This window comes from Sphaeramia orbicularis, chromosome 2 (assembly GCF_902148855.1).
Source record: "Sphaeramia orbicularis chromosome 2, fSphaOr1.1, whole genome shotgun sequence".
NCBI classification, from domain to species: Eukaryota; Metazoa; Chordata; class Actinopteri; order Kurtiformes; family Apogonidae; genus Sphaeramia; species Sphaeramia orbicularis.
The window spans coordinates 832827-857042 of NC_043958.1; the positions used below are offsets into that span (position 1 = coordinate 832827).

A 24216-nucleotide genomic window follows, 5' to 3' on the forward strand; every position below is an offset into this window, starting at 1 on the left:
AATGACCTTTAACGATTATCATATATATATATATATATATATATATATATATATATACTACGCACAACCCGGGACTGATTACTATTACTATTTATTACTTACATGTGTTCTGTATCGATTAAACATGTGATACTTATAATTGAACCATAGTTTTGTGATTAATTCCATGCATTTAAATCCATTTAATAAAACGTTTTATTGATTTACATTTCATTACACGCAGCTACCTATGCATCAATAACCAGAATAAACGCTTTTCTGTCTTGAGAACTAAATCAGAGTGAGCCCTCTATTTTGTGTCTCTGATCTCTGAGCAGCAGCATGGTTCTCGTGGGCGCATGCGTACTGCGACATGATAGTATATCCGTTATAAATTATGATAAACAATTTGTTAGATGTGTGTTAAACTCTTGGGTTATTACCTCAAACTGTTATAAAACTGTTTTGTTTCTATGACAAATTGGACTTTTATGACCCTGTGAATCTGTTTTTAACAAAACAACCATCAGTTTAATTTCATTCAACACAGATCAACAGAAGTGAAACATTGCTCATCAAAGTGATTTAAAAGTTAAAATAGATGAAAATTAAAAATAATATGTACTGAAATATTTTTTATTCAGGTTTTAACCGTGATCTGTTAAAAGCTGATACGAGGTGGATGTTCGGTTTTCATTTCAGTCTCATGAGTTGTTTTGAGTTTTAATGTGTCTTCGTATCATGAGTATCTTGATTGAAAGAAGCTGAAAAAGATCCAATTAAAGAACATATGACATCAAATCTGATTCATAAAACCATTATTTATTCCACTTTATGCTCCAGAGTTCGTTGTCTGTCTTTAGTTTCCATGTTTGTGATGGATTTTCATTTTTCTTCTTCCATTAATGGACGTCCTCAGACCTGGTCCTCGTCTGCAGTTTCCCCATGTGTCCACCAAGGGCAGCAAACTCAGCCCATCGCCCTCAGCACCGCCTTGCTCAGTTCCTCCAGCCGGCCGCCCGTCCCGTCCAATCGGAGCAGAGTGCTGACAGCAGCGGCGGCGGCCCCGTGTCGGCAGAAGCGCTCCCCGACCAGGACCTGGCTCAGCTGGTCAGCCAGGCTCTGGGGGATCCAGTCCGGAGGAACCAGGACTTGGCAGGACGCCACCAGCCCGTTTTTCACCTCCAGGTGGAGCTGAGCCGAGCGGTGCTCCGACAGATCCAGAACTGTCCGGACGCTGAATTTAGGAGTTTTACCAAACGTCCACTCCCAGCTGCTCAGCTCCGACACAAAAAGACCGATTCCAGGAAACGAAGCCTCATCTGACGGATCGATGGACGTCAACGCAGATGTACAGCCGAATTCTAGAAGAAGGAGGAGGAAACGAGGAGTAAAACAAACACCACATTCTGTCAAAACAAAATCCATTAAAAACTGAACCAGAACCTTCATTGTACTGGTCAACCAGAGCCTCCAGTAGCTCCTCCCACTGCAGCGTGGGGGCGTGGTCCACCAGGTTGGCCACAGGTGAGGGGACGCTGGGTGTTGCATTGCTATGGATACCGGAAGTGGAGGGGCGGAGCACAGCGGAGAGGGCGGAACGATCAGCAGAGTGGAGGAGGGTACAATGATGGTAGGAGGAGTCCCTGCGGAGTCTGGATGCAGTGCCTGCAGTAAACAACAATGTAAACAACAACAACAATGTAAGCAATATATGAAAACCTGGGTCAATATCATAAACCATGTAAACAGCACATACAAAAACAATGTAAACAACAGTGTAAAAAGTATAAACAACAATAAAAACAACAGAAATAATCATACAAAAACACAACATAAACAACAATAAACAAAACACACACAATAATGAAAACAATGTGAATAATGTAAACAAACTCATAAGCCATGTCAACAACAAAACAAACAACAGAAACGATGTTATGTATCAGAAATGGAAACAATGGAAATTTTGTAAAAACAACAGAAACAATGTAAACAACAGAAACTGACACAAATGTAATAATGTAAACAAAGTAAACAAAAATAGAAACAATGTAAACAAAGTAAACGACATAAATAATGTGAATAATTTAAATGATTTAAAGAACAGATATTGTCATAAACCACAAAGTAAACAATGTAAACAATGAAAACAACAACCAGGCCAATACCAACAGATGTGGAATCTACATCACCATCTCAGTCTGTGTTTATGTCACTGAAAAGGTCAGCATCATTTGTGACAACTGACAGGCCACGCCCCCTCCCCATCACTCACCTGAAATCTTCAGGTGTCCGTTGAGTACGATGTCCAGTCTGTCGGTGGCCTGGACGTCCAGCTCCGGCCGCACCCTCCTCAGGGCGTCAGTGATCATCTTCAGGTTCCGCCGCCGGTCGTAGTTCTTCTTGGAGGTGAAGAAGGTCAGGTTCAGGTTCCCCAGGTCGTGGAAGACGGTCCCGCCTCCGCTCCGCCTCCGGGCCACGTGGATCCCGGCCTTCGTGGCCGCTTGTAGGTCGCACTCGGTCCAGGGGTTCTGGTGTCGGCCAATGACCACGGCCGGTCGGTTCCTCCACAGCAGCAGGACGCCGCGCTGCCGCAGGTCCACGTTGGCCTCGATCCAGTCCTCCAGGGCCAGGTTCTGGAACACATCTGTGGACCGGGACTGCAGGACCAGCCCCGCCCCACTGGTCCAGGTGTGAACCGGGCAGGTCCTGGTCCGACAAACACCTGTCCACAATTTAAAGGGATAAGACTCAGGTGAGCGTGGTTACCTGCAGCAGTTTTAGGTCTGACTCGGTCCAGAACATGGTCAGAGTCACAAAAACACTTGTTTAAATTAGAAACTTGACAGATTAAACCTTTAAAGAGCGACACCATCCGTCTGACGTTTGACATCATGGTGTTTGAAGATGGACGTCACCTTCTCATGATGGAAACATCTGACAATAAAAAATAAATAAATTAGATAAAAATGAATTAAATAGACAAACAAACACAATAATGCACTGCTGAAAATACTAACATTTATCAGCCACAAACCTTATTCAAGCTGGTATTTATAGTTTTATTTTTATTTTTAATAACCTAATTTTATTGGCTCAACATTAGTTTTAACATTGTTTTTATTCATCAAACTGAACTTCACAAGTTTTCAACTCCAAACATGATGAAACAAGATAAACTATTTTGTGAATTCATGAATAAACATGTGTTTTACACAAATCCCTGGTATTTACTTCAAGTTTTAATATTAACTTCCAGGACATGAAGTAGGAGAAGTTCTGAAATTTGTGACTTTATGTGAAATATTCACATTTAACTCACCTGTTAGCTTTAGCTTAAACTGGCCAACAAACGGCATTCATTTTAATTCGCTGTCTTTAAACGACATTTTTATCCCCTTTACGTTACTGTAAATGACGGCGTTAAATCCGAGCCGAACCGACCTGAGCCGAAGTACGACCGGAACCAACCGAAGTTACACGACTACAAAGGAAGCTCAACTTCCGCCATCTTGGACCGGTCAAACGCATAAAAGCCGTAGTATACCTGTGTTTACGAGTTGTGCTCTACACGACGTTTGCTTAAACACAAAATCAACAAAGACATTAAGCGTGATGTAAAACTGAAAACCCGCAGCACCTCCGTTAACTTCTGCGTGTTTAGACGAATGACCGGTCCAAAATGGCGGACATGTATGACCGCGAACACAGCGATTTACGCCGAAAACAGACGTAAAATGATGAACGTATGAGATGTGCATTCACGTCACGGGCTCACGCCATAGGAAAAACACATTATTAATACTTAATGATGCCTAAATACTTGAAAACATACCTAAATTCACCACCGGAGGTTTCTTATTAACGTGACCGTGTGTTTGGGTCAGACCCGGTCCGTCACTGTAAAGGTTCCGCATGGAACCACGACCCGGCAAACAACTGTTCCACCCACCGCTGAGGCCGTTACTAAACGTTTTACTGACCCCACTGTGAATACAAGGTGAAACCATATGTTATGAGCAAAAACACAGACAAAAATGTTTAAAGAGATGTAGAGAAATGAAAAAATACAAGTACTTCAGTAGAAGTACTACTGAGTAAAACATAATACTTCCATTTGTTTCAAAGCACAGATGAGCTTTAAAACATGATGAGAGACTCAAATGGAATTTAAATGTCAAAGTGTTGGATTTATTTGACACAATGACAAGTTATCGGATCAGAATTAAACTAGACAAAACCACGAGGAAGAGGCAGAGACGAGCAGAGAGGAAGAAAATGTGACCACATCCTGATGACAGCGCACACAGACACACAAACAGACCCACACAGATACAGACGAGGACGGAGACGAAGACGATGCTTCAGGTGAGGAGATACTTTAACTTTAAACTCAATTCTTCACCTCTGGTTATATTTACAGTTCTCACTTCATCACATTTAACTCCATAAATGTATCATTTAAGGTTTTATCACAGTTTCACAATAAGTTTTAAAATGTAAAGAGGAAATAACCATTATACGTTATCAACAAGTTTAATCTGATCAACATATCTTAAACAAATAACTTCAGAATTTCCACGTATAAACAGTAGAAATCGATCATCTCCACTTGAGTTTTTCACTTCGATGCCACTTTGAGTGAATGAGAAAGACAAAGTCATTTACAGCTTCAGTTTTTACTACACACCAACATTAAAACCTGCTCAACGTACTAATATCACAGTATTTGTACTTTTACTGTAGTAAAGGTTCTGAGGTTTTGTTTCTTTGTGGTAACAACAACTGACCCACATTCAAGTCAAATGAAAGAGAATAAAACATGTCATGTGACGTGGGAGTTTATGGGTAATGGGACTTCCTGTTTCTACAGGTGGTCCTTGAACACACCGTCACCTAAACGAACAGTGTTACCACAGTGTGTTAATTTGATATGATGTCTGACATGTGGGCGTTTCCCTCCTGTTCGTCACCTCCCATCATGCACCAGGTGGTCAGAAACCATGGTAACCATCATCTCACCCAGGTGTGTGTTTAGATTTAACCATTCAAGTGTCACTATCGTTCCATAACCTAACAGCGACACCTTTAAACGTCCCCAGGTTTCATCCCCTCAGCTCCTCCCATCCTGCCTTGCTCAGGGTCCTGGTCTGGAAAACGCAGACTGGACCCGGTCTCAGCTCCCCTCTCAGTTTCCCAGCATGCCCAGCGGCTACACCTACTGCGACCAGGTGAGATCTGAAACAAGAGCGTGAGATGTTCATGGTTCGACCTGGACCAGCTCATCGTTCTAATCTCTTTCTCTCTGACGTGAACCAGAACCAGGACCTGGATCACCTGGATCTCCACCTGCAGACCCACACCCAGACCCAGACCCAGTTCGGTTGCGGTCTGAGCTGTGACCCCCTCCAGTCCGAGGTCTTCTCTTTTCCAGATCCACAATGTCTCCTGTCCACCGGTCCAGACGTAGACCCCTGGGGGGCCTTGGAGCCGGTTCAGACCCAGGGGCAGAGCTCTGGTCTGGGCTCGGTGTCGGGAGAAGTAGACCCAATAAGGTGGAGGTCCACGGAGTTCAGCTCAGGACTGACCGACAACTTCTACAACCCTTTGTCAGAGGTAACGAACAACCGACACCGACATTTTAACACAAGTATCTGGAATCACGTCCAAAACCACTTTGGTTTTTATGCATCTGATGTGAATTATCTATTATTTTAGTTTAGCAACAAACGCAACAAAAAATACATAAAAGTCACAATAAGACGTACACGACATAAAAGATGTAACAAAACAAAAATTAGGTAAAAGTCGCAACAGAACTAAAACGATGTAAAAGTTGCAGCAAGACAAAAATGATCTAATACCTGTATCTAATCCAATCCAATCTATTCTAATCTAATCTAGTCTAATCTAGTCTAGTCTAGTCTAGTCTAGTCTAGTCTAGTCTAGTGTAATCTAATCTAATCTAGTCTAATCTAATCTATTCTAATCTAATCTAGTCTAATCTAGTCTAGTCTAGTCTAGTCTAGTGTAATCTAATCTAATCTAATCTAATCTAGTCTAATATAATCTAGTCTAATCTAATCTAATCTAATCTACGATACTGAATCTTTCCTTGTCTTTTGGTTCTGGTTCCAGTTCTACCCCAACAGTTACCATGACGATGGCGCCACCCAGCCCTTCTGCAGCCCGTCGACCCCAGGGCCCAGTCCACATTACCCACAAGCCCCGTTCGTCTCCAGTCCCGGTCCTCGGATCAGCCCCGCCTTCCACACACAAGACACGACCCTCCCCTTCCCCATGACCTCCAACCCCGGCCGCCATCGCCTGCCGCCGATCCAGGACCGGGCGGGGCCGAGGTGGAGCGATGGCGGAGGCGAAGCGGACTGGACGGGGGTCTGTAGATACACTGTATGTGGATAATGGTGTTCATTCACACACGGCTGCAGTTAACTGTGCTGTTTTGTTCAGATCCGTGGTGGAAGCGCTGGATCCGAAGCCGCCGACTGCAGGTAAACAGTGTTTCAGATGTGGGACTGCTCCTGTTGAAAGCCTTCTCAGGCGTGTTGTGTTGTTGTGTTGTGTCAGGTTGTTGTGTTCGGTGTGTAACCGTGACTTCCACAGCCTCCCGGCGTTGAACGGTCACATGCGATCCCACGGCGGTTGTCGATCCACGTCCAGGACCAACCAGGTCACCACTACACCACCCATCCTCCATCCAGTCATGTTTGATTTGACATCATCTTAACTCCAGATACTCCTTCTACCATCCAGAACCAGGACACGCCCCCACCTGTACCTGTGCCCACGCCTACGCCCATGCCCACGCCCCTGCCTGCCCCCACCCCGGCCCCCGTCTCCGTGGTGATGCCGGTCTCAGTGCCAGTTCGCTCCAAAAGGGGTGGCGGTTGCGTCCAGAGGAGGCGGAGTCGTGCAGCTTCAGTGGGCGGCGCTGTTCTGTACAGCAGCCTCATGCGCTGTCTCATCTCTGAGGAAGAAGGGGGCGGGCTGGACGGTACACTCCGCCCCCCATGCTGAGCCCCCTGAGGGCAGGGCCAGGGCTGTACTGGTCTGTGAACGCCACCAATAGGGGACAGCAGAGACCACCAAGACCACCAGCTCACAGAAAACAGAAGGACGATTCCTCAAGGACGACGTCTTCTGGTAAACGTCGACATGATCGGACCAGAAAAGTTCATTTTACATTTTACTCACAAATACATCAGTTATGTTGAATATTTGCATGTTTTCATCAGGATCTGTGTCTAAAACTCAAGTATTTCAACCACTTTGTGCACAATATTTTCTTATTTCGAGCAAGAAAAGACAATAAATAAAATAAACCACGTGTTAACTTTTACCACCTGGTCCTTAACTCCTCCCACCTGATCATTAACCCCTCCCACCTAGTTGTGCATTGTTTTGACCTGATGTGAACTTCAGTGTATCTGATTGGCAGATGGATCCAGTCACCCTGTCGCCATGGAAACAGCTCCTCCTCCTTCAGGAACACTAATGTCAGGAATCAACACACCGTGAGTAATGCGATGTCCGACTCATTGTCAAGAAAAAATGTTTGAAATAGACGCAAAAAGAAAAACATGATAAAAGATGCAACAAGACAAACACAGCAGTTTAAGGCCCTCCTCCTCTGTCAATCACAGGCGCATCAATATAGGGCGGGACTTCCAGGCTGAGATCCCGCCTCTGCTAGACCTAAAATATGTCCACTCTGACTCCCACAATGCACTGCTGCTGTGGGCGCCATGGGCGGAGCTGGAATATGTCGCCAATCAACAGAGAGGTAAGAAGTCCCGCCCATGGTCCACTTATTCAGTGGTAACCATGACGATGTGACACAGATGGAGGTGTGTCTTTCAGTGGAGGCCATGCTGATGCTGACCCGGTCCAGTGTGGTCCCAGGGGGCGGAGCCAGTCTAGAGTACGTCCTCCAGCTCCTATCAGAGAGCAGAGGAGACTTCCTGGTAATGGATCATACGGGTTCTGATCCAGTTCCGATCTGGTTCTGATCCGGTTCTTGTTCTCATGGTTGGTATTATGTTGTAGGTGACGTTGGACAAGCTGTTGTCGAATCCTGAACCAAACAACACGAAGCAAAGAGGTACAAGACCTCAAACGCAACACGAAAACCACGAACACAACACAAAAAACACAAACGCAACACCAAAAGGAAGAATGTAACACGAAGAGCAGGAATGCAACACAAAACCAACAATGCAGCACCAAAACCATGAACGCAACACGAAAACCACAAACACAACACAAACACAACACAAAAACCAACAATGCAGCACCAAAACCATGAACGCAACATGAAAAGAACAAATGTAACACGGCAACCATGAATGCACCATGAAAACCATGAGTGAGAAAAGACCTGGTGCTGTTCTGGTGTTCCTGTTGTTTTTGTGTCATCTGTTATTTCTGTTGTGTTCTTGTTGTGTCGGTAGGGGGTCAGTGGAGTCCATCAGAGTCCAGGTCCTTGGTTCAGTCTCTTCAGCTCCATCAGAAGGACTTCACCAGTGTCCAAAGAGACGTGAGTCCAGCGTCAGTCACATCTCAGATCAGTGGGTCCAGGTCTGGGTCCTGCTCCAAGTCTGGGACCTGTTCCTTGTCCAGGTCCTGGTCCTGGTCCTGGTCTGGGGGGTAACTGGGTTGGTTGTGTTTGACTGGTTTCAGGTGCAGACAAAGACGTTGCCTCAGTGCGTTGAGTTCTATTACCTGTGGAAGAAGAAGCTGAATCTGAGGATCAGGACCCGGACCGGGCTGACCGTCACCCTGCCCAACACCAATGCAGGACCGGGGACGGGGTCAAGGCCAGGACCGGGATTGTGACCAGGAGCCGACTTCATCAATATCCGAAGGAAGCGGGTGAGGAGGTGTAAAAGCCTTCAGGTGTTCGTCTTTTTGTGGGTTTCTTATTTGACTCGACCTCATCTTTAACATCATTTTCTTCTTTCCTGTTTGGAAAATCTGTAAGTGTCGTGGTTGGTTCTGTTCTATTTGGGACCATTTCAAACTCATGTTCTGAAAAATACAAGAACTGACAAGTGTTAAATACATTTGAGAAGCTGCCTGTGACTTTCAGACCACAAATATGACATCATAGCAGCACCGTTGGATGTGATGTCATGCACACATGACCAAACACTAAAACCTTACTGAAGGTTCTGTTGGGTTTTGGTTGGCCTACAGGAGGTAAAACCTGCTGAAACTGAACCACGCAGTTTCAGGTCAGTCCCTTTGGTCGTAAAAGAGATTACACCCTCCATGAATAAAAACCACTTCCTGTCAGAGGCGTCACTTCCTGAACAAACGGTGACTCGACACTTCAGTCGTCAGAGTGTTTGCGGTGGATGAGTCAACGTTTCCATCTGATGAACTTCGTGATAGTTGACGGTTTTATCCTGTAGATTCAGATCACTTTGATCCTCTTCGGTTTTTTATGACACTGTTGGAGCTGCTTCGTTTGTTTGTGTCGTCAGTTTGGTGTTCAGCTCGAGGTCAGACCCTGGTTGATGTTTATAGGTTTCAGTTTGACACAGTTTTCATTCAGAACCAGTCAAAACCACCATCTGTCCAGTCAGGTCTAAAAACCACATCCAGAAAGACCCAAAACCTCCACCAGAAGAACCAGAGTCTTCCATCAAGACCAAAAACCAAAGACTCACAACAAACAAACTAAACCAAAAAGGTTCCAGATAAAACTTTGCAGTATTAACCTTTAGGCGCAGTGTTCTGGGGTTTTTTCAAAAAACATTCAAAGTAGATTTTTTGAATTTCTAAAAGCTGTCGGTTTCATTCCGTTATGTTGCAGCTTTGGTGTTTAAAGGGTTAAAGACAGACCAACACATGAACAGTCAATGAAAACCAAAGAACTAAAGTCAAAACCAAAACAAACCGTGAGCTCAAAGTTCAACCTGTCGACGTCTGGATTAACACCAGCTGAATGTTTACATCCAGATTACAGACCCCGTTTGACTCCTCCTCGTCTCCTTTGTGTGTGCAGGGTCAAAGGTCATGAGGACGCTGGACGCCAAGGCTTCACACTACAACAACAGACACACTTTAACAGGGACAAACTGGATCCAGGACCCCCGCCCTGACCCCCATCCTGAGGCTTGTCCTGACCACTTCTGACCCCCCCGCCCAATTCCAGACCCTGTCCTGACCAGTGTCCTCCTGACTCTAGACCCTGTCCTGACCCCTGTTCTGACTCTAGACCCTGTCCTGACCCCTGTTCTGACTCTAGACCCTGTCCTGACCCCTGTTCTGACTCTAGACCCTGTCCTGACCCCTGACCCCTGTTCTGACTCTAGACCCTGTCCTGACCCCTGTTCTGACTCTAGACCCTGTCCTGACCCCTGTTCTGACTCTAGACCCTGTCCTGACCCCCGTCCTGACTTCAGACCCTGTCCTGAACCTTGTCCTCCTGACTCCAGACCCTGTCCGGACCCCTGTTCTGAGTCCAGACCCTGTCCGGACCCCTGTTCTGAGTCCAGACCCTGTCCGGACCCCTGTTCTGAGTCCAGACCCTGTCCGGACCCTCCGCTCCGTTCATGGTGTTGTAATCCTGAACCAGGTGTCATTAAAGACCAGTTTGGACATTTGCTTTGGTTCCAACGTGTCTTTTCTTTGTCTCATCTTGTTTTAGTTTCAGGAGGTTTTTCTTTTCCAACATAATCCCTGGTCTTTCCTTCGTCTCCTGAACCTCAGCTTATTACAGGATAAAACCAGAGTCCAGGACGCCTCAGGCAGCTCAGGTCCAAGAACCTAGTCCAGGTCCAGGACTTTATTCAATATGAGAGTTTAACATCTCTGTTACCGTGGGAATAATATCCAGGTCCTTATATGGACATCCTGGGGGTGTGTTTACTGGTCCCATCTGCAGGTTTTATAAAATGCATTTATTCTTCTTTGAAATCTGAGCAGTGATCATTTTAAAAACCCTCTGAGGTCTGTTTTTACCACGGTTTCACTATGTTTTATTAATGCTTCAGTCATTTTACGTCATAGAAAAGGGGTTCAAATATTTTGGCTTTATCTCACATCTGAGACGTTTAGTGAAAATAGAACAGACAACATTTATGACCAAAACATGTGATTTTAGTCACGTTTTCTACACTTGAACCATTATTTTGTTCATATTTTCAACATTTGTGAAGCTCAGACTCACTCAAAAAGGAACGGGTCAAGTAGACCAGGTCTCAGTTGGACCGGGTCTCAGGTGGACCCATTCAGGTGACCAGGTCTCAGTTGGACCAGGTCTCAGGTGGTTTGTGGGGTGGTGGTGTGTTTTCGGTGGTGACTCAGTGGGTCAAAGGTCAGTGTGTGTTTACTGAAACTACTGCAGTGGCTCAAACGTTCAGGTACGAACAACAACAGCCTCCACATTCTTCTTCTAATCCCAGTGTTTCCTGAGCTTCGAGCAACTCATAAACGCAGACTCCGCCTCCGTCCAAAGGTCCTGGTGCTTCCGAACAGACACAGACCAGGAGGACGGCGACGGCGGCAAGACGAGAAAACCACCACCAGAGACAGTGATGGACCCTGAGGACGAGACGACCGACGCTCTTCCAGGAACGAAGACCAGGCAGAAGACGTCCAAGGACGTCCACTTCAGTTTCCTGCCCGAAAAATATGAACCTCTGATCGAAGACGAGGACGAACGAGAGACGCAGGAGACGAGAAGGAGGAAGGAGGAGAAGAAGAAGAGGAAGAAGAGGAGGTACAAGAAGTACAGGAAGGTAAGAACACGCAGAACCGCAAGGTCCTGAAGAACCTTAGTGCTGATTCTTAGAACCCAGTAGAACCTGAATACTGACAGGTAGAACCAAGTAGAACCTGAATATGACAGGTAGAACCCAGTAGAACCTGAGTATGACAGGTAGAACCCAGTAGAACCTGAATATGACAGGTAGAACCTGAACACTGACAGATGGGCCCCAGTAGAACCTGAATATTGACAGTTGGACCCCAGTGGAACTTGAATACTGACAGGTAGAACCCAGTAGAACCTGAATAGGACAGGTAGAACCCAGTAGAACCTGAATACGATGGGTAGAACCCAGTAGAACCCGAATACTGACAGATAGAACCCAGTAGAACCTGAACACGACAGGTAGAACCCAGTAGAACCCGGATACTGACAGGTAGAACCCAGTAGAACCTGAATAGGACAGGTAGAACCCAGTAGAACCTGAATACGATGGGTAGAACCCAGTAGAACCCGAATACTGACAGATAGAACCCAGTAGAACCTGAATACGACAGGTAGAACCCAGTAGAACCTGAATACTGACAGGTAGAACCCAGTAGAACCTGAATACGACAGTTAGAACCCAGTAGAACCCAAATACTGACAGTTAGAACCCAGTAGAACCTGAATACGACAGTTAGAACCCAGTAGAACCTGAATACGACAGTTAGAACCCAGTAGAACCTGAATACGACAGGTAGAACGTAGTAGAACCTGAATACGACAGGTAGAACCCAGTAGAACCTGAATACGACAGGTAGAACCCAGTAGAGCCTGAATACGACAGGTAGAACCCAGTAGAACCTGAATACGACAGGTAGAACCCAGTAGAACCTGAATACGACAGGTAGAACCCAGTAGAACCTGAATACGACAGGTAGAACCCAGTAGAGCCTGAATACGACAGGTAGAACCCAGTAGAACCTGAATACGACAGGTTCTGTAGGTTCTTCAGGTCCAAATCCTTGCTGATGTCTGTGTTGCAGAACATGGGGAAGGCGTTGCGGTTCACCTGGCGATGCCTGGTTGCCGGGTTACAGAACATGATGTCTGCCTACTCTACGCCGGTCGCCGCTGCTGTGTCGGTGGCGACTGCCGCTCACAAGGCATGATGGGAAATGGACGAGTCCAGAGAGATGAAGGATGATGAAGTTTTATTTATTCATCACCAAAATGTGAACTTTTTTCTCCTATTTTTTTATTATTATTGTAGAAGGATCCAGTGTTGTGAATGACTTTGTCCATTTTCCTGTTGTTTTTTTTTTAATTCTGTGACTTTTACTCTGTTTGTTTACTTAATGACGCCACATGAACAAACATTACAGGGCTGAAAAGGACTCTTAATCTGAAAACCTTGGTTTTCATGTCTGGTCTGGTTTTCATCATCAGTTTGTCTTTTCTCAAATGTATGAAATGTCTTTGTCTTTAATAAACATCTAAACTTGTGTTTATGACTCAGTTTGGAATGAAACTCCACAGGACGCTGATGTTTGACGCCCTCTAACGGTCACTGCTCAGCCCCGCCCCCTTCAGGTACACATGGGACCATCTCAGGTCATCTTATTATTTATGTTCATTTTATCAATTTAGTTTCTTTTTATTATTTTTTTGTAAAGTGTTGGACCAATTTGACCATCTAGTACATATTTTATGTATGTTTGTTTTTGTTCATTTTATAGATGTCCTTTTTTGGGGTTAATTTTACATAACACTTTTACTTTTTTGTGACTATTTTGTTCATTTGTGTTTACTTGGAGCTCATGTTGTTCATATTTTCTGTCTTCATTGATGATTTTATTCATATTTTGTTCTTTTTGCTCATATTTTGTTCATGTTCTGTTTGTTCTTTGACATTTAAATGGTTATTTTGTTCCTTTTCTGTTTATTTTTTGTTCATTTTGTGACTATTGTGTCTATTTGTGTTTACTTGGTCCTCATATCGTTCACATTTTCTTTGTTTTTGCTCATTTTACTGATTCTGTTGGTCATATTTGTAGATGTTATTGACTGTTCAGATTGTATTCATTCTATTCTTTCTACAGTGGCTGCAGTTCATTAAATGACCACTGGGAGGAGCTGTGTTTGTGTTCCTGAAGGCCAGTTTAGGTCCAAAGGGGCGGGGCCGGGTAGGTCCATGGGGCGGGGCCAGGGCGGGTTCATGTTCGCGACAGAGGCCAGTAGAGGGGCGTGTCTGTGGCCATAAATGGGCGTGTTCGTGTCTATAAGGGGGCGGGTCCTGTGTCCGGTCCTGTGCCCTGTGAGCCGGTGACTCCTCCCTCCGTCCTCCAGTCGGAGCCCCGGGCCCCGCAGACCCTGAGCCCAGACTCTGTGCACCTCTCCCCCGCTGGACCCTCCGCTCGGTCCCGGCCCACCGCGCCATGGAGCGGCTGTAGCCCGGTTCGGTTCGGCCCGGCATGTCTCCGCTGCAGGTGTCCGTGCTGTGGCGCCTCGCGCTCGTCTTCTTCTTCTCCTCGTTCCTCTTCTTCCTTGACATCTTCACCGCCGCTGTGGCCGCCGACACCTGTCGCCATGACAACGGCACCGGCGGCTCGGTCCCGGACGCGGCCGGCAACCAATCAGGATCCGTCGGGTTTCCAGTCCGCAACGCTGATTGGACGATGAAGCGCGGGACCGGAGACGTGAGTTAAAAGCACTTTGACCGTTTTCTGTCAAGTTTTAAGACCGATTTTACAATATAAATATCATCTACACGTCAATATGTGTAAAAACGGACAAATATTAGACATTAAACAAAAACCTGAAAAAGTTAAAAAAAATAAAAAATAAAAAAAATAAAATAAAACATCATTAAATAAAAGTCCTGAAAAAGACTAAATAACACCTGACATTTTAAACCATCTCCCGAAATATTTACCCCATAAATATAATTTCTACAAAGATAAAAACCATTAACATGAATACAATGTATAAATAATGGGTAGAATTTCTAATTTTATCTGTAATTAACTGCAAAAAGTAAAGTTTTCCTAAACATTTACACTATAAACATCCTCCGTATGTATAAAAGTGGATGAATATTATTGGTCAACCAGACTGAAGTCAGTGGATAAATAAAGTTAAAGGATGTTAATTCATAACCTGAACGTGTTAATATTAGTTTAGTTTTAACTCATGTCTGTGAACAGTTAAAAGAAAAGAAAACAGACTTTGCACAATCTCATAAAAAAAAAACCTTATTTTTCATTTTTAAATATTTCATTGATGTTTTTCTTTATCATTAATTTTGTGACGTTCAGTCCTTTTGTGTTCACTTAGTGCTCATTTTGTTCATATTTAATAGATTTTTATTGACTTTATTGATGACTTTGTCCATGTTTGGTTTTGTTTTTTTAGTGGTTGTTATCTGTGATCATCCTGACTGTTGTGTAGTTTTAGTGCAGTGTTGTGGGTCTGTGTGTGCGTCACTCATGCCTGGTGTTTGTGTGTCAGTCAGTGTGTGCGTGGACAGACTGGTTGTCGTATGGTCAGACCTTCTTCATGGGGGGTTTACTGCTGGGGTCTCTGATTGGAGGAGCCCTGTCCGACAGGTATGGACTGGACACAAAGGTCACATCACTGGTTTCAAATCAATCAGCGTCAAAGACACAACAATAAGTGACTAGACAACACACACCTTTAGCCTCTGGTTTTGTTATTTAAAGCAGATTTTCTTTTTTTTTTTTGTTATTGAATCAGAATCAAGACAATGTAAGTTGAACCAGGCTTACGCTGTTGGTGGTCGATAGCAGTGGTATATCCCCAAAATCCCCCCAATCCTCTGCAATGTAATAAAGTAAATAAACAAAACACAATGTACAAAAGATACCAACTTAATTTTAGATGATCGATATGAACCAAATTTGAGTTTGATTGGCCTACTACATTTACTAATAATGTCCAAAAAACAGATTTTTCAACAGAAGTGCCCCCAACTATTTGGATGCCCCCCCAGTGTCCAAATATGACATCATGTAAACTCAAGGTAGTGGCATGAATAAAGAGAACTGTTCGACAATAGATATGAACTCAGTTTGAGCTACATGGACCTGATAATGGCAGAATAATGGTCACAGAACCAATTTTTCCCCACAAAACTCCACCTAGTGAATGAACATGACCCCATATGAACTCTGGACGGTCGACAGAACATGGACATCTGGAAGACCATCAATAGGAACCACATTTGATCTCAATCGTCCAATTAATGCTCGATTTATGTCCAAAAAACTGATTTTCAACTACAGCGCCCCCATGTGGACGACTGATAATACTCATAGAGAAGCTGAAATCGATAAGGTTCTTCCACTAGGGGTCCACTGTGTTGGTCATCAAGGAGAAGAAATCCAACCAAATTTGTCCTAATTATTGAGTTCACACCCAGGAGATCCAGATCCAGCAGATCTGACAGCGGCGTTCAGGGTAAAACCAGCAGATCCCCCAAACTCCATTTCAGGGATATAATAATTCAACCAAACTAATCCAACCTGTGTTGTCTTGTTGTTGCATTGCCATGTTGCCCTGTTGTCATGTTGTCGTTGCAGGTATGGGAAGCGTCCCGTGCTCTTGGCGTGTGTCTCCATCCACGCCGTCTGCGGTGTCCTGCCCGCCATCCTTCCTCAGCCGCTGGTCTTTGTTGCTGTTCGTTGCCTGACAGGCGTCTGCTGTTGCTGCATCAACATCTGCTCCTTCAGCCTTGGTACGAACCCCGTTAGCATAGCTTAGCATAAAGTCTGTTAGTGGTTAGAACTCTTGGTGAAGTTTTGCTTAAAAACTATTTATATAGATTTGCATAAAAACTGTTAGCATAGCTTAGCATGAAAACTGTTATTGGGGCTGCATGAAGACTGTTAGCATAGCTTAGCATGAAAACTGTTATTGGGACTACATGACGACTGTTAGCATAGCTTAGCATGAAAACTGTTATTGGGGCTACATGAAGACTGTTAGCATAGCTTAGCATGAAAACTGTTATTGGGGCTACATGAAGACTGTTAGCATAGCTTAGCATGAAAACTGTTATTGGGGCTACATGAAGACTGTTAGCATAGTTTAGCATGAAAACTGTTATTGGGGCTACATGAAGACTGTTAGCATAGCGTGGTGTGTATTAGTTCCTTCATCTGCTGATTTCATCATAAGTGGTTTTATTTGTATTTTTGACTTGTTTTAGTTGTTTTTCTGTAGTTTTTCCATACTTTCAGTCTTCTGCCTCTCCTCCTACATTAGACGTAGACCTACACAGTTACCTGGGTAACCATCCGGTTGATGTTTTGAATCCCATGAAGCTACAGGTTAAGTCATCGTTGAGGAGGATCCACACAGATTTTACAGACACATGGGTGGAGTTTGGTGTTTCTAGTTTAATGGGTGTAGTTTGAGGGGTGTATCCTGAGGGTTCGGTTGACTCTGACTGGACGACAGCAGGACACAGCTGATGAAGACCATGTGACACTGATGAAGCAGAGGATTAATGAAGCAGGACAGCATCCAGCAGAGACCTGGACCAGGAAGCAGAACCACAAGGAGACCAGCACCAGGGTCATCAGAACCTCAAACCCACTGGAGAATACACCAGCACTCTGATAGAACTGGCAGAACCACCTAGAACTGGATCATTTATTCAACGAAAAGTCATCTGGTCTAACTGGTCTAACTGGTCTGGTCTAATGTTCTGGTCTAACTGGTCTAATGTTCTGGTCTAACTGGTCTAATGTTCTGGTCTAACTGGTCTAATGTTCTGGTCTAACTGGTCTGGTCTAACTGGTCTAACTTGTCTGGTCTAACCATTGGTGTAGCGGTGGAGTGGACTCCGCCCACCGTCCGTCTGTGGCCGCCAGCCTTCCTACCGTTCTGCTTCAGCCTTGGGACGATGGGCGGGGCTCCACTGGCATGGCTCAGCCCCACCTGGAGGTGGCTCCACCTATCACTGTCTCTGCCACAGCTCGTCTGCCTGCCGCTCTACCTGTACGTACCCCACCTGCACTAGGGTGTCCACTACATGTCCACTATATGTCCATTATATGTCCACTATATGTCCACTGTATGTCCACTACATGTCCATTATATGTCCACTACATGTCCATTATATGTCCACTATATGTCCACTGTATGTCCACTATATGGCCACTACATGTCCATTATATGTCCACTGTATGTCCACTATATGTCCACTGTATGTCCACTATATGTCCACTACATGTCCATTATATGTCCACTGTATGTCCATTATATGTCCACTATATGTCCACTGTATGTCCACTATATGGCCACTACATGTCCATTATATGTCCACTGTATGTCCACTATATGTCCACTGTATGTCCACTATATGGCCACTACATGTCCATTATATGTCCATTATATGTCCACTATATGTCCACTGTATGTCCACTATATGTCCACTATATGTCCACTGTATGTCCATTATATGTCCACTATATGTCCACTGTATGTCCACTATATGTCTATTATATGTCCACTGTATGTCCACTATATATCCACTGTATGTCCACTATATGTCTGCTGTATGTCCATTATATGTCCACTATATGTCCACTGTATGTCCACTATATGTCCACTGTATGTCCATTATATGTCCACTATATGTCCACTGTATGTCCACTATATGTCCACTGTATGTCCATTATATGTCCACTGTATGTCCACTGTATGTCCATTATATGTCCACTATATGTCCACTGTATGTCCACTATATGTCCACTGTATGTCCATTGTGTGTCCACTATATGTCCACTGTATGTCCACTACATGTCCATTGTGTGTCCACTATATGTCCACTATGTCCAGTTTTTCTGTGCGTCTGACATAGAACGGTGTGTGTTCAGCCTTTAGCTGCCGTCCCTTCACTGATGTCCCTTCGTTCGTCCAGGTCCATCCCAGAATCTCCTCGCTGGTTGTTGTTGAAGAAGAGGATGGATGTTCTGGACCGTTACCGTAGCAACAGCAAAGCAGATAAACAGTGTCTGGACCTGGTAAAAACACACTTTATTTTAAGTCTGATCAAATGTTCAGTAAAATACTCAAAGGTGTTGACATGGCGTTTCACTTTGGTGTTTTAGCGCCGGGTGGTGGTGGACGGTTATTTAGACCTTTTTCGTTTTAGTTTAGGACAAAACTTAGTGAGGAGGTTGACTGGAAACCAACGGACCTTTGGACCAATCGCAGGACGTCGGGTTAGGTTATCATCAAAAAACAACAGAAGAAGAAAAACAACACGTCAAAGCCAGACTCAGCCACGAAGGCGACGGGACGGATTAGTCTGATCCAGAATGACGGACCGTGAACCCGGGTTCAGACCCCCCCACAACTTAAATAACTTAAACAACCAATGGCTAATTAGCAACGACATCTCAGTAGGAGCCCTCGTTAAAGGGGCCCCGTGTCCTCACTGGAGGACAGAGTGGACGGATGCTTTAGTTCCATCAGAGACAGATTTCAGTTCCAGTCGTACAGTTTGTCGTGTGTTCACGGTTGGATTTGAAGGTGTTTTCAGTTCCACCGTCGGTCTGAGGTGCTTCTACACTGTGCTCATGTGGACCTGAGGTGTTTAGTCCACATCTGAATCTGTGAACGTTCAATTTCATACACTTTGTGTTTGAGAAATAGGTCCAGGTCCTGGTTTTGACCGGGGTTCTGTGGTCCTTTTGGATCCAGGTCCTGGTTTTGACCGGGGTTCTGTGGTCCTTTTGGATCCAGGTCCTGGTTTTGACCGGGGTTCTGTGGTCCTTTTGGATCCAGGTCCTGGTTTTGACCAGGGTTCTGTGGTGCGTTTGGGTCCAGGCCCTGATTTTGACCGGGTTCTGTGGTGCGTTTGGGTCCAGGTTCTGACTGGGTTCTGTTTGGGTTTACAGCTGCTGGACTCGGCCTGGTCTGACCTTCAGAAAGCCACTGAGGCTCAGGATGACCAGACACCTGGAGGACACGCCTCCTGTGACATCATCCACCTGCGGCACCCCACCGTCCTGCTGCGGCTGTCAATCATGGGTTACCTGAGGTACACGTTTCATGAACTCTGGAGTAAATTCTGGAGAACGACGCCCACATTTCGGTTTGATCTTGTCAGTCATGGGGGGTGGGGCCAGTAGGCGGCGGTCTGGACATTGTCCTGTGGAGTCACTTCAAGTGTGAACGGGCCTGAGATACCAAACGATTATGTCATCAGGTGACCTTATCGCCGGCCTCTGATTGGCCGGCTGCTTCACTCTGAGCATGTGCAAAGTTAAACATTATCAACAGTGTCATGAACTGATGGAACATTTACAAAGTACAACATGTACACAGGCTAACGAAGTAACTTAGTACAAATACTCCACTGCGGTACTTGAGGTTTGAGTGCCAACAGTGTTTCTTTTTACTTCCTACATTTTAACATAAATCCATGTTATTTTTACTCATGTTTTCAGAGCAGCTTTTATTTTTATGTGATGATCACATCTAATCGAGTCCTTATTAAACTTTTCTTCCAGTGTTGCGTCAGCGTTAACCTACTTTGGGATATGTATGAACATCGGCTCCTTTGGCGTTGGCGTATACTCCGCCCAGTTCTTTTCCGGCCTATCAGAGGCTCCGTGCCTGCTCGTCCCATTGGTTCGCCTCGGACGTCGGGCAATCAGCATGCTTGCTCTGTTCCTGAGCGGCACCGCCTGCTTCCTGTCGTTACTGCTGTCCAGACACAACGGTGACATGTTAACAACTTTAGCCATTAATGCTAACAACATTAACTGTCCACGCTAACGACATTAGGCATTAATACTAATAACTTTAACCATTAATGTTAACAGCATTAACCTGTCAATGCTAACATTAACTGCCTTAGCACCTAACAGTGACACGCTAACAACAATAACTGTTAATGCTAACAACATTTACTGACTCACCTGTTTACAGTCTAACAACATTTTAGCATCTTTAGCATGCTTAGTCATCTTTATACTCATCAAATACATTAACAACAATATGCTAATGTAGTTTGATTTTTATAGCAATTTAGCCCAAATACTTGCAGTTTCAAATGTTATAGCATTAGCATAATTTTTATCTCAGGCTAGGCTTTAGCATTAGCAAAAGAGAACTGCTAGCATCAGTTTCCTAATGTAATTACAACTTTAACTCCGTTTATTCTAGAAAATAGACTTAAATAGACTTAATAATTCAGTCGGTTATGTTTAGACGTCTATCATTTCTCAGATTCAGAACCAGCTGATATCAGTATTGATCAGTGATCAGGTTTTATTTTCTGTTGACTGTTTTCAGCTGAACCTGTTGTGGTGATGAGTTTAGCGCTGCTGGGAAAACTCTGCATCCTGGCGGCAACTTTCATCTCCACATTGTACAGCATCGAGTTGTTCCCCACCGTCGTCAGGTATGAACGAACGTGCAACGAGATGACGATGAAACGATGACAAAAGACGCAACAAAACAATGACGCAATGGGGCGACAATGACAAAAGACGCAATGAGACGACGTCAATGCTATGGGACGATGACATGACAATGACAGAAGACGACAACAGTGCAAAGGGAGGATGACGAGACGCCAATGATAAAAGACGCAACAAGACAACAATGGCGCAACAAGACGACAACACTAACAAAAGACACAAGACAACACAATGGCACGACAATGACTGAAGAGGCAACAAGACGACAACTTCAACACACGCAAAGAGACATCGATGACACAATGGGATGAAAACAAGATGACAACGACAAAAAACGCAATGAGATGAAAACGGCAAAGACCAAACAAGATGAATATGACATTTTAAACATTAGACAAAATTTAGATTAAAGATGCAACGAGACGAAAACGACAAAGACACAAATGGAGGAAAACGACGTAAAAGATGCAACTAGCTGAAATCTGAGCCGCTAACTGTCCTTGTTGTCCTTGAACAGACAACGTTGCATGTCACTCGTTAACCTGTGTTTCCGAATCGGTTGCCTGGCCAACACCTTGGTCCCACCCAACCCCAACGGAGCCATCTCATTGGCTGCCATGCTGGTCTACAGCAGCGGACCAATTGTAGGCTGCGGTCTGTGTCTGCTGCTGCCAGAGACCAGCGGCGTCCCGCTTCCTGATTCGGTGGAGGACTGTGACAGACAGCCGAGGCCCCGCCCACCCAGCTGGAGCGCCCTCTGGAGGAAGCGGTGAGGAAGCAGCTGCTCCATTTATTCCGATAAATCCTAGGGTTTATAGTAGACTGTGTAAAAAACATTTCCACCGCAGTATTTGGTAAGTTTTTATCAAAATTGACAGTATATCGTCAAAATGAAATGCTAATTTCTGTCTTTCTGATCTCTGCTGTTGCTAATGGTTGCTTCCTTCAGCTCTCATCTGTCAAATTAACAATTACTCTGACTAATTTACTGATTATTACATCACATCACAGATCGCAAATAAATCCAATTTTGGTCACATAACAGCAGCTTCTTAAAATTTTAACCACTTTTTTCATATTTCATATTTTAATTTTAAAATATTCCACCTTTTTGATTTTAAATTGAACATTTGAAGAAAATGCTGAATGGAAACACAAGGATGAAATATAACATTTTCTGTAGGTTTTGTAAAAGGCCACACTTCAGATTTAACTGTTGATTCCATCGGGTCTCATCTGTCAGATACACATTAAACAGCAGGTCAAAGGTTGTCAGACACAAGTAGACAAACTACAAGCTAACAGCTAAACACTGGATCATAAGAATACAAACTACAGGCTCATTGCTATAAAGGCTGTCAGGTTAGAGAATACATATATATATATATTTTTAATATTTTATATTGCAGTTCTCAGTTATGTTAAAACACAAAAACAAAGGCTCAGATGTGTGTAATAACTCATTAATTAACGAACCAGTTCTCAGAGAAAGAGGAGCAGAGGCAGAGGACAGTCACTGGTAAATGCAGATACAATCAGGTTTGACAATGTTTAGATGAACACATTGGTTTTGACGTTTTGCCGTAAACGTAGGTGATTGTGTGTTTTTCTTGGTTTCCAGGACATTGGACGTCGCCGTTGCAGAAAAAGACGATGCCCAAACTCCGACGTCGCAGACAGGACTGATCTGATTTTACTGAATCAATTCCATTTGTTTGATTAAATACAAGATGTATGTGGGTTTAAACATGAAGACGGTCGTTTTTACCTCTCGGACAGCATTTTGTGGCTTAAATTTACTGTAGATTGTTTTGCATTTACTTGGTTTTGTGTTTTTAACTAAGTGAATCGGTTGTTGTCATCGTTTGGACAATAAAGATCAGTTCCAACTTCACAGATGATCCTTGTCATCCTTATTCAGCTCTAAACGCTACTTTACTGTAGTCACAGTTTACTTTTACATACACAGGTCTGTATCGTCTTTACATTGAACCATAAACTTTTAACCATCCATAACTGTGTTCACCCTGATCTGAGCTGTACTTTAATGTCAGCCTTAATAAAACATTTGACCTTATTCACTCTAAATTGTATTTTAACAGTGATGACAGGGGAAGGAGGAAGCATTTGACTCTTCTGTTTAGCTGAACATTAGTGCACTAAAAAAAAAAAAAAAAAAAAGCACTATAAGCTATAATTTCATTCACAAACACTGCATAAAATATAAGCTATAGGCTAATAGCACATAAAAATGTAAACTACAGGATAATAGCTAAACATTAGCGCACAAAAATATAAACTATAGGCTAATGGCTAAATGTTAGCACAAAAAAACAACAGCATAATATTAGTACATAAAATTATAAACTCCAGAATAATGGCCATTACTATCTGACAATATTCAACATTATTTAACTAAATAAGAATAGGTCAAATCCTTAACACATGCAAAAACCTAAATAACAGTGACTCGTCTACAAATAAAACACTTAAGTGAAACAGATTTGCCACATGACAAACAGCAGTTAGCATATAGCATCTGTTCAGCTAACGGTACAAGGTTTAACTAAATAAAAGGAGCAGGTAAAGACTCATCTTTAAAAGGCCAAAAAAAAAAAAAAGATCACAACATAAAAATGTCCATTACAAGATTTTAAGTGAAAGTAATGAGGCTGAAGCTGAAATCATTGTATTATGGTTTTTAATAAAAATATACTCACATTATTCTAATTTCTTATCTGTTTTAATCCACATGAGGTCATTAAATAAATTACCTAAAACTGAAAGATGTACATATACTTCAATAATAATTCTGTTTTATTTTTTACTTATGTATTTAATCTGAATATAATTAAATACGTTTTTATTTCATCGTCTTCCCTTTCAGTCACTGTGTAGGTTTTTAGGCCGCTGGCTCCATCTTCAGGACAAACAATGAACTGCAGCCTAAAATCCACAGATTTGTCATGAAACGGTGTTTAAACGACTGAAATCTCTCATGAAACCAGAATTTTAATGACATAAAATGCATTTCTGGTCAATAATTAAAAAAAT

The 24216-nt window shown here is 43.6% G+C and overlaps 4 protein-coding genes across 5 annotated transcripts; 3 read left to right on the forward strand and 1 right to left on the reverse strand.

Annotated features, from left to right (window-relative positions):
* Positions 1-237: 237 nt before the first annotated feature.
* Positions 238-16356, reverse strand: lipt1 (lipoyltransferase 1). Its single transcript, XM_030153456.1, has 6 exons — positions 16246-16356; positions 3818-3969; positions 2839-2919; positions 2258-2707; positions 1426-1647; positions 238-1343 (listed from the first exon to the last, which is right to left on the reverse strand). The coding sequence occupies exons 3-6, from the start codon at positions 2876-2878 to the stop codon at positions 949-951; spliced, it is 1107 nt and encodes a 368-aa protein (XP_030009316.1). The 5' UTR covers positions 2879-2919; positions 3818-3969; positions 16246-16356; the 3' UTR covers positions 238-948.
* LOC115432524 (uncharacterized) lies at positions 4272-7517 on the forward strand. Of its 2 annotated transcripts, none has more exons than XM_030153399.1 (9): positions 4272-4350; positions 4856-5008; positions 5085-5213; positions 5302-5598; positions 6121-6378; positions 6454-6494; positions 6571-6673; positions 6757-7146; positions 7442-7517. In XM_030153399.1, exons 2-8 carry the CDS (start codon positions 4916-4918, stop codon positions 7018-7020), a joined length of 1185 nt encoding a protein of 394 aa, XP_030009259.1. In that variant the 5' UTR covers positions 4272-4350; positions 4856-4915; the 3' UTR covers positions 7021-7146; positions 7442-7517. The 2 variants fall into 2 exon arrangements, with proteins under 2 accessions (XP_030009259.1, XP_030009268.1); XM_030153408.1 differs by having other exon boundaries at positions 6607-6673.
* On the forward strand, positions 11211-13208 carry LOC115432866 (uncharacterized protein C1orf115). The gene is made up of 3 exons (XM_030153928.1): positions 11211-11372; positions 11468-11750; positions 12748-13208. The coding sequence occupies exons 2-3, from the start codon at positions 11547-11549 to the stop codon at positions 12871-12873; spliced, it is 330 nt and encodes a 109-aa protein (XP_030009788.1). The 5' UTR covers positions 11211-11372; positions 11468-11546; the 3' UTR covers positions 12874-13208.
* Positions 14027-23056, forward strand: LOC115432363 (solute carrier family 22 member 6). The gene is made up of 10 exons (XM_030153192.1): positions 14027-14400; positions 15212-15309; positions 16303-16457; positions 17557-17725; positions 18651-18753; positions 19633-19775; positions 20248-20459; positions 21035-21143; positions 21680-21931; positions 22784-23056. The coding sequence occupies exons 1-10, from the start codon at positions 14176-14178 to the stop codon at positions 22851-22853; spliced, it is 1536 nt and encodes a 511-aa protein (XP_030009052.1). The 5' UTR covers positions 14027-14175; the 3' UTR covers positions 22854-23056.
* Positions 23057-24216: the final 1160 nt, after the last annotated feature.